This window comes from Loxodonta africana, chromosome 24, assembly GCF_030014295.1.
Source record: "Loxodonta africana isolate mLoxAfr1 chromosome 24, mLoxAfr1.hap2, whole genome shotgun sequence".
Lineage (NCBI taxonomy): Eukaryota > Metazoa > Chordata > Mammalia > Proboscidea > Elephantidae > Loxodonta > Loxodonta africana.
In genome coordinates this window covers 30,449,547-30,462,434 of record NC_087365.1, presented here as the reverse complement: position 1 = coordinate 30,462,434, position 12,888 = coordinate 30,449,547, and the positions used below count along the sequence as shown (strand labels likewise).

Below are 12,888 nucleotides of genomic sequence, written 5' to 3'. Positions count from 1 at the left end.
TAGCTAAAGCAACAAGTCCTTGCTTAAAGAGGGATCCAGTCAATGCACCTCTAAGTCCACCACAGAAGAGTGTATGTAGTGTGGAGTTGTAAACGAATGTGCACTCAAGTATGAGTTTGAGTTCATGCCCATAGGCAACTGGGGTAAAGGCACTGAACAGACAAATGGCCGGACCCGAAGAGAGATGGTCATCAGCAGTGCAGGCCCTGCAAATCCCCAGGTATATTAAACTTTAGTGGTCTGACCCTCTGTTCCTGGCACTGGCTTTGACACGTCTGGGCACAAATCCGAAGGAAAACTGAGTTCCCACCGAACTAGAGAGGGAGACGCCCAGAGCCAGGGTGATGGAGAATCAGCAGGTGGTTCACGCCCTCACCGTTGCTGAAAAATGTTGGCTTTAGGCTTAGTTTGCTCTTCTTTTTCTAGTTCCGCAAGTTGCAGAATTAGGTTACTGATTTGAGATTTTCCTTAGTGGTTAAGAGCTACGGCTGCTAACCAAAAGGTCAGCAGTTCAAATCCACCAGGCACTCCTTAGAAATCATACGGGGCAGTTCAGTGCCTAAAGGTTGGTAGCTCAAATCCACTCAGTGGCACCACGGGAGAAAGATCTGGCTATTTGTTTCCATAAAGATTACAGCCGAGAAAATGCTCTAGAGCACTTCTACTCTGCACGATAGGGGTCACCGTGAGTCAAAATCAACTCGACAGCAATGGATTTGTTTCCCACCCCCCTACCCCAGTATTATTAGGTACATTTTTATATGTTCTTAATGACTTTTTTATCATTATGAAACCCTGGTGGCGTAGTGGTTAAGTGCTACAGCTACTAGCCAATGGGTCGGCAGTTCAAGTCCTCCAAGCACTCCTTGGAAACTCTATGGGGGCAGTTCTACTCTGTCCTACAGGGTCGCTGTGAGTCAGAATCGACTCGACAGCACTGGGTTTGGTTTTTTGGTTTATAATGTCCTTGTCTCATATAACAGTGTTATGTATTGAATTGTGTCCCCCAGAAATATGTGTTGTAAATCCTAACCTCTATGCCTATGGTTATAATCTCATTTGGGAATGGTTTTTTTTTGTATTATGAGACTGGATATTAGAGCCCCAAAATATATGAAGCAAATTCTGACAGAATTGAAATGAGAAATAGTTCTACAATAATAGTTGAAAACTTCAATATACCACTTTCAACAATGAGCAGAACATCTAGAAAGGATATCAGTAAGAAAATACAGGATTTGAACAACACTATAAACCAACTATGGGGGCATTAGTAGTTCAGCGGTAGAATTCTTGCCTTTCACATGGGAGTGTCTTCAGTTAATCTCTTCTGAAATATAAAGGAGATTAAACAAGCGAGCCAATAAGCAGAGATGGGCAAGGAGAGGAAGGTCACCCAGGAGCAGAAGCTCAAATGAGACAAGGACCTTCCTCCAGAGCCAAGAGAGACAGAAAGCCTTCCCCTAGAGTCAGGGTACTGAATTTGGACTTCTAGCCTCCTAAACTGTGAGAAAATTGTTTGTTAAAGCCATTTACTTGTGGTATTTCTGTTACAGCAGCACTAGATAGCTAAGACAAACAGGTTTTGACTTAAAGTCACCTCAGCTCGCTTTTGGCTACTATTTCCATGGAATATTTTTTTCCATCCTCTCACTTTTAACCTATTTGTGTCTTTGGGTCTAAGATATATCTCTTATAGACAGCATATAGATGGATCATGTTTTTTAATTCATTCTGCCACCCTCTGCTTTACATTGGAGAATTTAACCCATTTACATTTAAGGTAATTACAAATAAGGAAGGACTTATTTCTGCCATTTTGCTATTTGTTTTTTGTTTGTCAAATCTTTTTTGTCCATCATTTCCTCCAGTGCTGCCACCATTTGTGTTTCATTGCTTTTTTGTACTGAACCATTCTGATACCCTTCTCCTTGCCTTTTGTATATATTTTTAAAATATTATCTTTATGGTTACTGTGATGGTTAAGATTGTATGTCAACTTGGCCAGGCCATGATTCTCAGTGTTAATATGTGACCACCTCCATGATGGGATCTGCCATGAGCAGCCAGTCAGTTGAAAGGGAGTCTCCTTGGGCATGTGCTCTGTATCTGAATATAAGTGGAAGTGGATCTTCTGGATTTTCCCTGTTGTGAATCCTATGGCTGCCTCCTGTTTGTCTAACCTCCGGTTCTTGCAACTTAAGGTAGCAGCTAACCAGCCAATCTTATGATTCATCAATCTTCACAGCCTGTGAGCAAGAGCCCTACCAATCTTGGGTTTGCCACCCCCTCCAGCTAAGTGAATCAGGAGAAGTCTTACAGTCTTGCCTGCTGATCTTGGGATTTGTCCATCTTCATAGCCTGTGAACAAGAGCCCTGCTCTTCAACGTGCTGATATTGGGTTCACCAGCCCCTGTGACTATGTCAATCAGAAGAAGCCCCTATCCTGATCCATGGACTTGGGACATCCCAGCCTCTACAATCACCTGAGCTGTTTCCTTGATATAAATACATTTTTTATATATAGATTTATACGCTTTACTGCTTTTGATTCTCTGGAGAACCCAGCCTAAGACAGTTACCGTGAGAATTACATTTAACATCTTAAATTTAAAATGGCCTAGTTTAAATTGATACCAACTTCAGTAACATATAAAAACTCTATTCCTATACAGTCCTCCCCCTGCCTTTATGTAGTTATCATAAATTACATCTTTAAACATTATGTGCCCAAGATCATAAATTCATATTTTATTATTTGTCTTTTGGAATCACACAGGACATAACTACCAAAGTTACAGGCCAAATATACCATAAAACTGATCCTTATATCTGCCCATCCAGTTACCTTTATCAGAGATCTTTCCTGTCTACATGTCTTCAAGTCGTTGCCGATTGTCCTTTTAGTTCTAACTAAAGAACTCCCTTTAGCACCTCTTGCAGGCCAGGTCTAGTCGTCATTCACTCCCTCAGCTTTTGTTTATCTTGGAATGTCTTAATTTCTTTCACTCTTGAGTTTGCCAGATACAGATTTCTTCGTTGACAGTTCTTTCATTTCAGCACTTATAGTATGTCATCCCACTGCATTCTGGCCTCCAAGGTTTTAGAGAGGAAATAGGCCTTAGTCTTATTGAGTATCCCTTGTATGTGACAATTAGCTTCTCCTGCTTCTTTCAGGATTCTCTCTTTATCTTTGGCTTTTGAGTGTTTGATCATATTTTGTCTCAGTGTGGATCTGTTTGGGTTTACCCTACTTGGAGTTCATTGAACATCTTGGTTTTGTAGATTCATGTCCTTCACCAAATTTGGAAATTTTCTGCCATTACCAAACTTTTACACAAGTAACACGTGCTTTCTATATTTGTTTGCCAAACACGCCCTCCCCCCAGGGGATATTTTTGTAAGCACCACTATGCCAATTTTTTTACATGTTGCTATAAAAAAAATTAGCATACAGCATGTTACGGATTGAATTGTATCCCCTAAAAATACATGTCAACTTGACTAGGCCATGATTCCCAGTATTGTGTGACTGTCCATCATTTTGTCATCTGATATGGTTTTCCTGTGTTGCAAATCCTTCTGTGTTGTTAATGAGGCAGAATTAGAAGCAGATGTGTTAAGGAGGCAGGACTCAATCCATAAGATTAGGTTGTGTTTTAAGTCAATGTCTTTTGAGATATAAAAGAGAGAAGCGAGCAGAGAGGGTGACCTCATACCATCAAGAAAGTAGTGCCAGGAGCAGAGCACATCCTTTGGACCCAAAGTCCTCGCACTAAGAAGCTCCTAGACCAGGGGAAGATTGATGACATGGACCTTCCTCCAGAGCCAACAGAGAGAGAAAGGCTTCCCCTGGAGCTGATGCCCAGAATTTGGACTTTTAGCCTCCTAAACTGTGAGAGAATAAACTTGTTTGTTGAAGCCATCCACTTGTGATATTTCTGTTATAGCAGCACTAGGTAACTAAAACAGCATGCTTACAAAAATACCTTGCGTGGGGAGGGTGTGGTTGACAAATGAAGGAGTCATGCACTATTTGCATAAAAACACAGTATTTCTTCAAATATTGTTTCTTTTTCTCGCTCTTCTCTTTCTGGGATTCCATGATGGCCCACAGTTCCATGAGGCTTTGCTCAGATTTCTTGATCCTTTTTTTCTTTTTGCTCTTCAGATTTCAATACTTTTAATTGTCTTATTTTCTAGTTCACTGATTCTTTCTCTTGTCAGTTCAAATCTGCTATTGAGTCCTTCCTTTTTTCTCCATTTGTTATATCTTTCAGCTCCAGGATTGTTTGGTTTCTTTTTATAATGTCTCTTTACTGGTATCCTTGTTTTTTCATATACTGTTTTCCTGATATCCTCTAGTTTTTTTATCCATGTTTTCCTGTAGTTCTTTGAGTATGTTTAATACTGCTGTCTTAAAGTCTCCTAGTCTGTCCCTTTTCCAGGCTTCCATAGAGATAATTTCTCTCCCCTTGTCTTGTTCTTTTGAGATTTTCTGTGCTTTGTGCTTTGAGATTTTCTGGTGAAACTAGAATGTTAAAATATTACAGTGTGTTAGCACTGAGCACGTGTGTGGCTGTCTCCATTCTCCCATATACATGGTGACTTCAAATGCACTAATTTTTGCAAGAAACACTCAAGCTGTCACAGCCTTAAGTCTTTATTTGCTGCCTCCTTCCTCACCCTTCATGAGCCTGATTCTGGCCCAACGTAGGCTGCAGTCCTTCAGGCAGCTCCCATATAGATCGTAACAGATACACTGACCAGTCCTCCAGCCAAGTCTGCCTTAATCACTCCAGAGCCAGAGATCAGAGCCCCCTGTTTGAGAACACAAACTGTGGTTTGCCTCTGCTGCAGCCACCTAGCTGCTCTGCCAGCAGGGAGGGGCAAGGATAGCAGAAAAATAAGTTTTTCTACTGTTTAAAAGTCGCCTTTTTCTTGTTTCAGTGTGCAGTTACAGCAACCCTCCGCCTACTTTTCATAGTTCTTACAGAGTTCAGAGTACAGATTTCTAGCTGCTTTTCTTGGTGCTCATGTGACAGGTTCAGCACCTTAGATCTGCTCACACTGCCATCTTCCCAGAGGTGCTGCTAGAGAACTCTTGAGCCTCAGATGCAGTTAGCACAGCTGCCCACCCCTTATCCTAAGACAAAGTCCATTCCTATCACATCTTCTACAAGGCTTAGTTGGGAACCCCCGACACTGGCAAAGAGCAAATACAAATCCAGTTTTATTTGTTGAAGGAAATGGCAAACTTGACTGGGAATTCTCACTACCCAGCAGCACCAATCTGGCCAGAAAGAAGGTAAAAAAAAAAAAAAAGGAAATAAGGAAGAGAGGGAGGGTGAGAGAAAGAGAAGGAGGTGGGGAGACAGAGGGAGGGGGAAAACAAGGAAAGAACTGAAAATTAGGGTCTACCCCAGATGAGGACGTGGTCTTGGAAGGAGACAATTCAAGGTTCCAGGTGGGAGGAAGAAAGCAGGGAAGGGAGGAGTAGTCCGTGACACTGCCAACTAGAAGGGCAGCAGCTCCTCCACAGGGATGTTGAGGATGACGTCCATTTCTGGGGTGCACCTGGTAGGAAGCAGCAGAGAGGAGTGTAAGAGGCCAAGCAAGGATGACATCGTTGGGGGGTAGAAGGAGCACATCCCTCAGGAGAGCCCTTCTCTTTAGAATACTGGCATTTACTGGGGGAGCCCCATTCCAAAACCTTGCAGCCCAACTGTATGCACAGGCACGTAAGACAAAAGAGCCACAGATGGAAAAGGAACAGGTTTGGCAGGACTAACGTTCCCCTGAAGACATCTGACGTCAAGGAGGAGCAGAAACCCCACCTCTGAAATGTTGAGGCGCCTCGGGGACGAGCACTTTCTTTGGAGCCAGAATGACTGAGCTGGAAGCCTTGCTCTGTGTTACCCTGAGCAAGCTATCTCTCCTCTCTAAGCCTCACTCCTTCAGTTGACACCTACGTAACATGCACCCACTCTATGCCAGGCATCAGGAAAGCCTCAGTTTCCAGAGCATGGCTAGACTAAGAGTCAGCTCCAGAAAGATCACTTACTTGGGTCTCCGAAGCAGGACATCCTCAAATATGATCTCTCGGCGATCCCGGATCTGGGCTTGGAGTTGTTGCACCTGGGCCCTTAATAAGGGCATTTCCTCTGTAAACTGGTCAATAAACTGAGGAGAGAAGCACAGCAGAAGTAAAAAACCAAAGGGCAGTATGGACAACGAGTAGAGACATCTAGAGGAATGGCATGGGCTTTGTCACAGAGCCAGCCCGGACTCCTGAGAGGAACGTTCCAGTATAGGCCTGGCTGGCTCACAAGTTAGTGACAGCATTCGATGGTGTTGATAAAGGTGCGGGGATCATGGAGAATGGTGGCAGTCTTGATAATGAGAATGTGGACTAGTGGAGATGGTGAAGGCCACTCACACTGATAGATGCAAAAGGAAGGTGCAAGATGATGAAAATTAATGGAAGAGGATGGTGATAGTTAAGTTCATTAACAATAAGACAATTGTCAGTGATAAAAATTATGGGGTGAAGGGGGGTGATTCCTGACAGTAAAATGCATAATGACTGAACAGGTATTACTTGATGATGTTGCTGACAGGTCACAACCAATGATGTTGGTTAATAAGGGAAGGCCCTCGCTAACTCCCTTCCCAGATAAACAACAAATGAAAGTAATGTCAACTTTACTTGGAAGGCTAATACCACAGTTCGAGATTTCCTGAGTGCCAGATTAGGACAAGCTTGACTTCCACAGGTCCTAGGGACAGCCCACCCCTCTGCTCCTTCAGAGAGGGACCATTACCTTCCTTGCCCACTCACATCTCTGAACTCGTCCATGTATTTCAGCATTTCTTGGTTATCCCGGGTGTTCTGTACAAGAACCTCCTGATGGGGATCCAGGACTTTCTGTAGACGAAGGAGAAGAAGGGGACCTGGAGGTTGAGGACAAGGAAGACAGCAGGGCCCACCAAAGCAGCCTGGCTACTCACCATGACCAGAGATTTTAGAAGACCTTTTTCCTTCCTCTGAATCTTATTGGACAACGACTGCAGGACCATCTTGCGCATCTCACTAAGTTCGTCCAACTCATCCTGAGGGCCAGCAAAAGGGTGTTGACCACCAGCCTGCCTCATGTATGGTCCAGGAGCACAGGATGAGGCGCTCACCTACCTGCTGTCTGTCTCTCGTCTGCTGGAGCTGGCGCAGAAGGTTGGCAATCTGGACCAATCTGACCGGATACTCATGGTCCATGTAAGTGCTCAGGAAGTTCACTTCCTCATGCATCTTCTTGATTTTGGCATCCAGCTGCTCCACCTGCTTCTCCAGGTCTCGGGATGGGTCGGGGAGGTCAGGAGGGACAGAAGGCAGGACCCTCCCTCAAGGATCCCCCCAGGAGGCCTAAAGGCAATGCTCTCCTTGATCAATGGATTGGTGTCTGGGCTGAAGCAAGCTCATGGGCTGGGAGGCAGGGAAAAATGAAGCCCGTAAAGAGTCTACCACTCCTACAGGAGAAAAGGCAACACTAAGCAAGAAGTGGAAACTAAACTGGGTACAAGATCCCTGGACTAGTTCCAGCTCTGTCAATACTCATCGCTCTCTGGATCTCTGCTTCCTCGCACACACACTCCCAGGAAAATGAAACCAGGGGGATGGGGCAACACTGGTTCCAAAGACAGGAACACAACAGGATTAAGACAAAGTCTATCCTGCCTTCCTCCATAGAGAGGATACCCAAGGTCTGAGGCCGCCAGACACACTGCCCCACCCCTCAGAAGGGTTACAGTGGGATGGGAGCTAGGAGACCTGGGTTCTGGCCCAGCCACTGATTCTCAGAGAGTCCTTAGCAGGAAATATAGCTAGGCTGGGATTGGATTCTGGCTCCTAGCTATGTAACCTTAGGGAGGCTACTTCACCTCCCTTAGCTTCGGTTTTCTCATCTGTAAAATTGGAGAACAGTTCTTGCTTCACAGGGGGTTTTAACGACTAAGTGAGAGTGTGCCCATAAAAATGCAGACACACAGGGCCTAGAAGGTGCTTGGTAAGTCAGCTATTAGCTCTGCATTTTATCAGTTCTATCTGCCTAAGAAGGGAGGTACAAGGTGAATGCCCTGCAGCTGACCTTCCCAAAAAGCCAGGGATGAGGGCCAAGGAGTCCACTCCAGAGATTCTTACAATTTATCTGAGATTCCTCCTTCTCCTCCCACTCCTGGAGTTCACATTTCAATTCCTCCAGCCTCTTCTTGTTTGAATACTCCAAAATGTCGATGACATTCTGCAAGACGGTGGAGTCAGTTCATTCCCAGCCTCTGGCTGGCACTGCCAAAGATGGGGGCCCTCAGGAGGTGGGGAGCACAGCCTGCTATGGCCACTTAGCACTTCTTCAGAGGAGTCCCCAAACACAACCCCACTCCCAGGCCCAGCAAACAGACCAGAGGCTGGAGAAGATGCCTATAGCCCCTGCCCTCTCCAAACTTTCCCCTCCCCTAGCACCCTATCTCAGGCGATGGTCCTACCATACACCCAAACACACAAGCCCAGGCCCAGGCATCAGTCCCTACTTCACTCTCTCATCTGAATGTCACCAGGTTGTATAGATTCACCCCACATGCAGCTCCAATGGTCACGCCTTTCTCTCCATCTCCAGTGCCACTATCATATTCAAGTTCTCGTCATCTCCCACCAGCAATACAGCAAAAGCTACTCCTAAATAGTCCTCCTTTGCTCTATTCTCCACACAACAGTCAGAATCGTTCTTTAAAAAAACAGCTGACCATGTCCTCCTCCTATTTAAAACCCTCCAGTGGCTCCCTACTACCCTCTGGAAAAGTCCAATCTCCTTATCTTAGCCAACAAGGCTCACAGGTCTGGCCTGTGCCAACCTCATCTCTCTCTGATCACTTCCTCACATTTCATTGTCCAGCCACACTAAACAACATGCTATGTTCCCTCTTACCCCGGATCTTGTGCACACCATTATCTCTGCCCAGAACACTCTCCCACTCCCTCCCAGTTAACACCTACTTCTGCAGGTTTGTCCCCAAGCATCTCTTTCTCCAGGAAGCCTTCCTGATCCTCCCATGTCTTGGTTAGGGCCCCCTCTGAGCTCAGTAAGTCCCCCACCCTCATAACAATACATGTGCAAGGTTTTCTGCCTGTGACGCCACTAGACCGTGAGTTTGATGTGCATGAGGGTGTCCTGCTCAATGCAATTTCCCAAGGGCCTGGCCCGTAGGAGGCAACTGGAATGAACAAAACATGTATAAATGGACCAACAGAGGAAAAGCAGAGAATGACTTTATCTTAAGTCTAGAGAATTTTCTACTACGTTTCTTTGGGCTGAATAACTCTATTTCCTTACTCTTGGTCCCCAAGAAGTCAGAATTCTCCCCTCATCTCACAGGCTCCAGGTGAGCTCAATCCTTCCGCTCCCTGCAATCTGTAGTCAGAGGGCAATTATTTTCAATTAAGCCATTTTCTCAAGACGCTTCTCCACCCAAAACTCCTGGGTCCCCTGTTAACTTTCAGCCCTCTCACCCCAGGGTCACCAAGCCTGTCCTAGAGGAGGCAGAGGATGCTCCCTGGGTTCTCTGCAAAGTCAATCTTCCCCACAGACTGTAAGTGCTGCCACCGGGATGAGGGCAGAGACAACACCACAGTGGAAAGAGCGCAGGTCCTGGTGCCAGTGTGCCTGGGTTCAAATCTCTGCTCTGACACTTGCTAGCCGGGTGGCCTTTAAGCAAGTCATCTAGGCTGTGTGTTTACCTGTCTTCACGTGTAAAATAAGGATGATAATAGTATCCACCTTGCTGTAAGAATTATATGTATCTATATGTATGTGGCACAAATGTTTAGAAGCTCAACTACTAGATGAAAAGTTGGCAATTCCAACCCACCAAAGGCTCCTCAGAAGACAAGCCCGGCGATCTGCATGGAGCAGTTCTACTCTGCACACACAGGTTCGCCATGAGCCCAAACCAACTCTTCGGCATCCAACAACGTGTGTGTATACAGTACTTTCTATTATATTGTACAGATTATAGCAGCTATTTTCTCTTGCACATTTACAGAGAACCACGTGAGGAAACTGAAGCTCCAAGAGGTCAGATTAACTCACAGATACTCTCCCATCTAGTGAGCATTTGGACAAGACTCCACCTCGGTCCGATCCCAAAGCCCCAGTGGATGGGGCAAAAGGGGAAGGATGCATGTTTGGGGTGAAGGAAGCCGCCGGTGGGACGCAGAGGGCAGGAGAGGGCGCCAGAGCGCTCGGAGGGCAGCGGCAGCCGTGGGCACCCGCGCTGCGCAGGGAGCTGAGGCGGGGCTGCGTGCCCGTGCGGGGTCTTACCCCGAGGATAGTCTGCTGCTGCAGCATTTCCCGCACTTTCAGGGCCGTGCTGTCCTCCATGTCTTGGATGGTCTTGACCAGGTCCTGGTTGACCTTGGTGAGGAAGTTCTCGTGGTTCTGGAGCATCTGGAGCGAGGTGCGCCTGTTCCTGAGCACCAACTGCGGACGAAAGGAAGGGAGGCGGCGCTGCGCCGGGCCGACAAGAGCCTCTGGGAGCCTAGGGACCAACGCCTTCCCGCCGGACACCCGCCCCCTTGTGGCCGCGACTGGTAAATGCGGCCGAGCTAGGCGGCGGTTCCCTTTGTCTTCGCGTCAAAGCATTTCGCCTGCTAGGTTACTATTTCATGCATTCCGAAACGTACCTTTTTCCCTAATTTTGCATCTCTGAAAGGGGGGGGTGTAAATACTTTTATTTATTAGTAGGAATTAAAATAAAGGTGTCTTACATCGATGGCGTCTTAGGATCAATAACATCCTAGTATTAATACCATAAATCCTGTGAAAGCTGGAACCTGTGTAAAGCGGAAACCTGTCAGAAAAGAAAAATTTTTTCCACTAAAACAAGCCATAGAAAAGTGGTAAAACTGCACCCTGTCAAAGGCAGAAAACTTCCGAGACCCAGAAAAATAAGGCAGTTCGGGCGAGTTCCGGCTCTCACAGGTTTCACTGTTATAATTAAAAACTGTTCTAGGGAAGTAAGAAAGTAGCAGAGGTGGCAGGCCATGTCTGGAGTTGACGCAGGGGAAGCAGTGAGTAGACGATTAAGGCCACCATTTCCTGTCGGGCTGCTGAGCTAAGTAAACACGGTACTCTCAACAAGGCCCCTGTGGAAGCAACAAGAGTCTGAAGGGTTAAACGTCTGGCCTAAGGTCACACCCAACAGGTACATAATGTCTAAAATAACAATAACAGAGCCTACCTACTCTGTGCCAGGCACTCTACCGCACTTGGCACATAGTATCATTTCATCCTCCAACTACCCTGTTGTTTTCTTTGCTTGGCTTCCTCCCCCACAGTGTTGTATTAAAAAGCTTGTTTCCTTTGCTGCAGGCCCCCCCGCCTCAGCTTTGCATCTGAATCCTGCTTTTGCTCAGAGGTTATACTTAAACCCCATTGACCCTGCCTAGTATGACTTAAGACTGTTGTTGATATAACTTGTATGAACTCCCTACTTGCAAACTCCTTAAAAATAACTTGCCTGCCGTCCTGGGGGAGCAGTCTTGGCGGCAGCAGCTCTGAATGACTCCTTTTCCTTGTACAACAAAATGAAGGTGCCTTTCCTGTTCTCCCACCTTGGTCTCCTTTATTGGCCAATAGGAGTCATGCCGAGTGAGAACCTGAGGTTTCCACTGGGTAACAATCTTATTGATAAATGGAGGCTCAGAGTGGTTAAGTGATTTGCCAAAAATCACACAGCCAGGAAGTGTTGGGGCTGAAATTGGAAAGCCAGACTTCTGACTCCCGATGTCTTTCCACTACACTGAGGCTTAAAACTAAAAAAAAAACAAGCCCATTGCTCTTGAGTTGATTCTGACTCTGGTGGTGCAGTGGTTAAGAGCTACTGTGAACTATGGCTGCTAACCAAAAGGTCAGCAGTTCAAATCCACCAGCTGCTCCTTGGAAACCCTATGGAGCAGTTCTACTCTGTCCTATAGGGTCGCTGTGAGTCGGAAGGCTTAAAGCTAAGGGGCTTAAAACTGCAAGCCACAGGTCTGGGATCTTAAATGCTAGCAAGTGTCCAGCTAAGATGCCTCAATTGGTCTCAACCCACCTGGAGCAAAGGAGAATGAAGAACACGAAAGACTCAAGGTAATTATGAGCCCAAGAGACAGAAAGGGCCACATAAACCAGAGACTGCATCAGCCTGAAACCAGAAGAATTAAATGGTGCCCGGCTACAACTGGAGAGCAGTGGGATGCAGACCTCAAATTCTTGTAAAAAGACCAGACTTGATGGTCTGACTGAGACTAGAAGGACCCCAGAGGTCATGGGTCTTCAGACCTTCTGTTAGCCCAAGACTGGAACCATTCCCAAAGCCAACTCTTCAGACAGGGACTGGACTGTAAGACAGAAAATCATAGTGGTGAGGAGTGAGCTTCTTGGCTCAAGTAGAGACACGAGACTATATAGGCAGCTCCTGTCTGGAGGGGAGATGAAAAGACAGAGGGAGACAGAAGCTGGCTGAATGGACATGGGGAATACAGGGTGGAGAGGACGAGTGTGCTGTCTCATTAGGGGGAGAGCAACTAGGAGTACATAGCAAGGTGTCTATAAATTTTTTTATGAGAGACTGACTTATAAACTTTCACTTAAAGCACAATAAAAATTAAATAAACAAAAAACTGCAAGCCGCAGCTGAACCACACAGTGAGTGAGACTTGGATGTTAGGCCTAGGCACACCTTGATTCAAAGCCCAGCTCTGCCGCTTACCATCTAAGGGAGCTGGGCAAGTTAATTAACCTCCCAGAGCCCTGTTATTCTCAAGGTGAGGAAACTAATACCTACTTCAGAGAGCTGCTG

At 46.1% G+C, this 12,888-nt stretch overlaps 1 protein-coding gene across 5 annotated transcripts in view; it reads right to left on the bottom strand.

Moving 5' to 3' along the window:
• Positions 1–2,336: 2,336 nt before the first annotated feature.
• The window catches only part of C24H20orf96 (chromosome 24 C20orf96 homolog), a 33,732-nt gene continuing 23,180 nt past the window's right edge, over positions 2,337–12,888 (bottom strand). For 4 of the 5 annotated variants that reach the window (XM_064275920.1, XM_064275922.1, XM_064275921.1 and 1 more), the window contains 7 exons: positions 10,368–10,526; positions 8,195–8,294; positions 7,193–7,350; positions 7,012–7,113; positions 6,842–6,928; positions 6,065–6,183; positions 2,337–5,577 (listed from right to left, as the gene is read on the bottom strand). In XM_064275920.1, coding sequence (XP_064131990.1) covers positions 5,517–5,577; positions 6,065–6,183; positions 6,842–6,928; positions 7,012–7,113; positions 7,193–7,350; positions 8,195–8,294; positions 10,368–10,526 — 786 coding nt within the window. In that variant the 3' untranslated portion in view covers positions 2,337–5,516. Of the gene's footprint in view, positions 5,578–6,064; positions 6,184–6,824; positions 6,929–7,011; positions 7,114–7,192; positions 7,351–8,194; positions 8,295–10,367; positions 10,527–12,888 lie in introns of all 5 variants that reach the window. The other variant, XR_010319237.1, reaches the window with a different exon arrangement.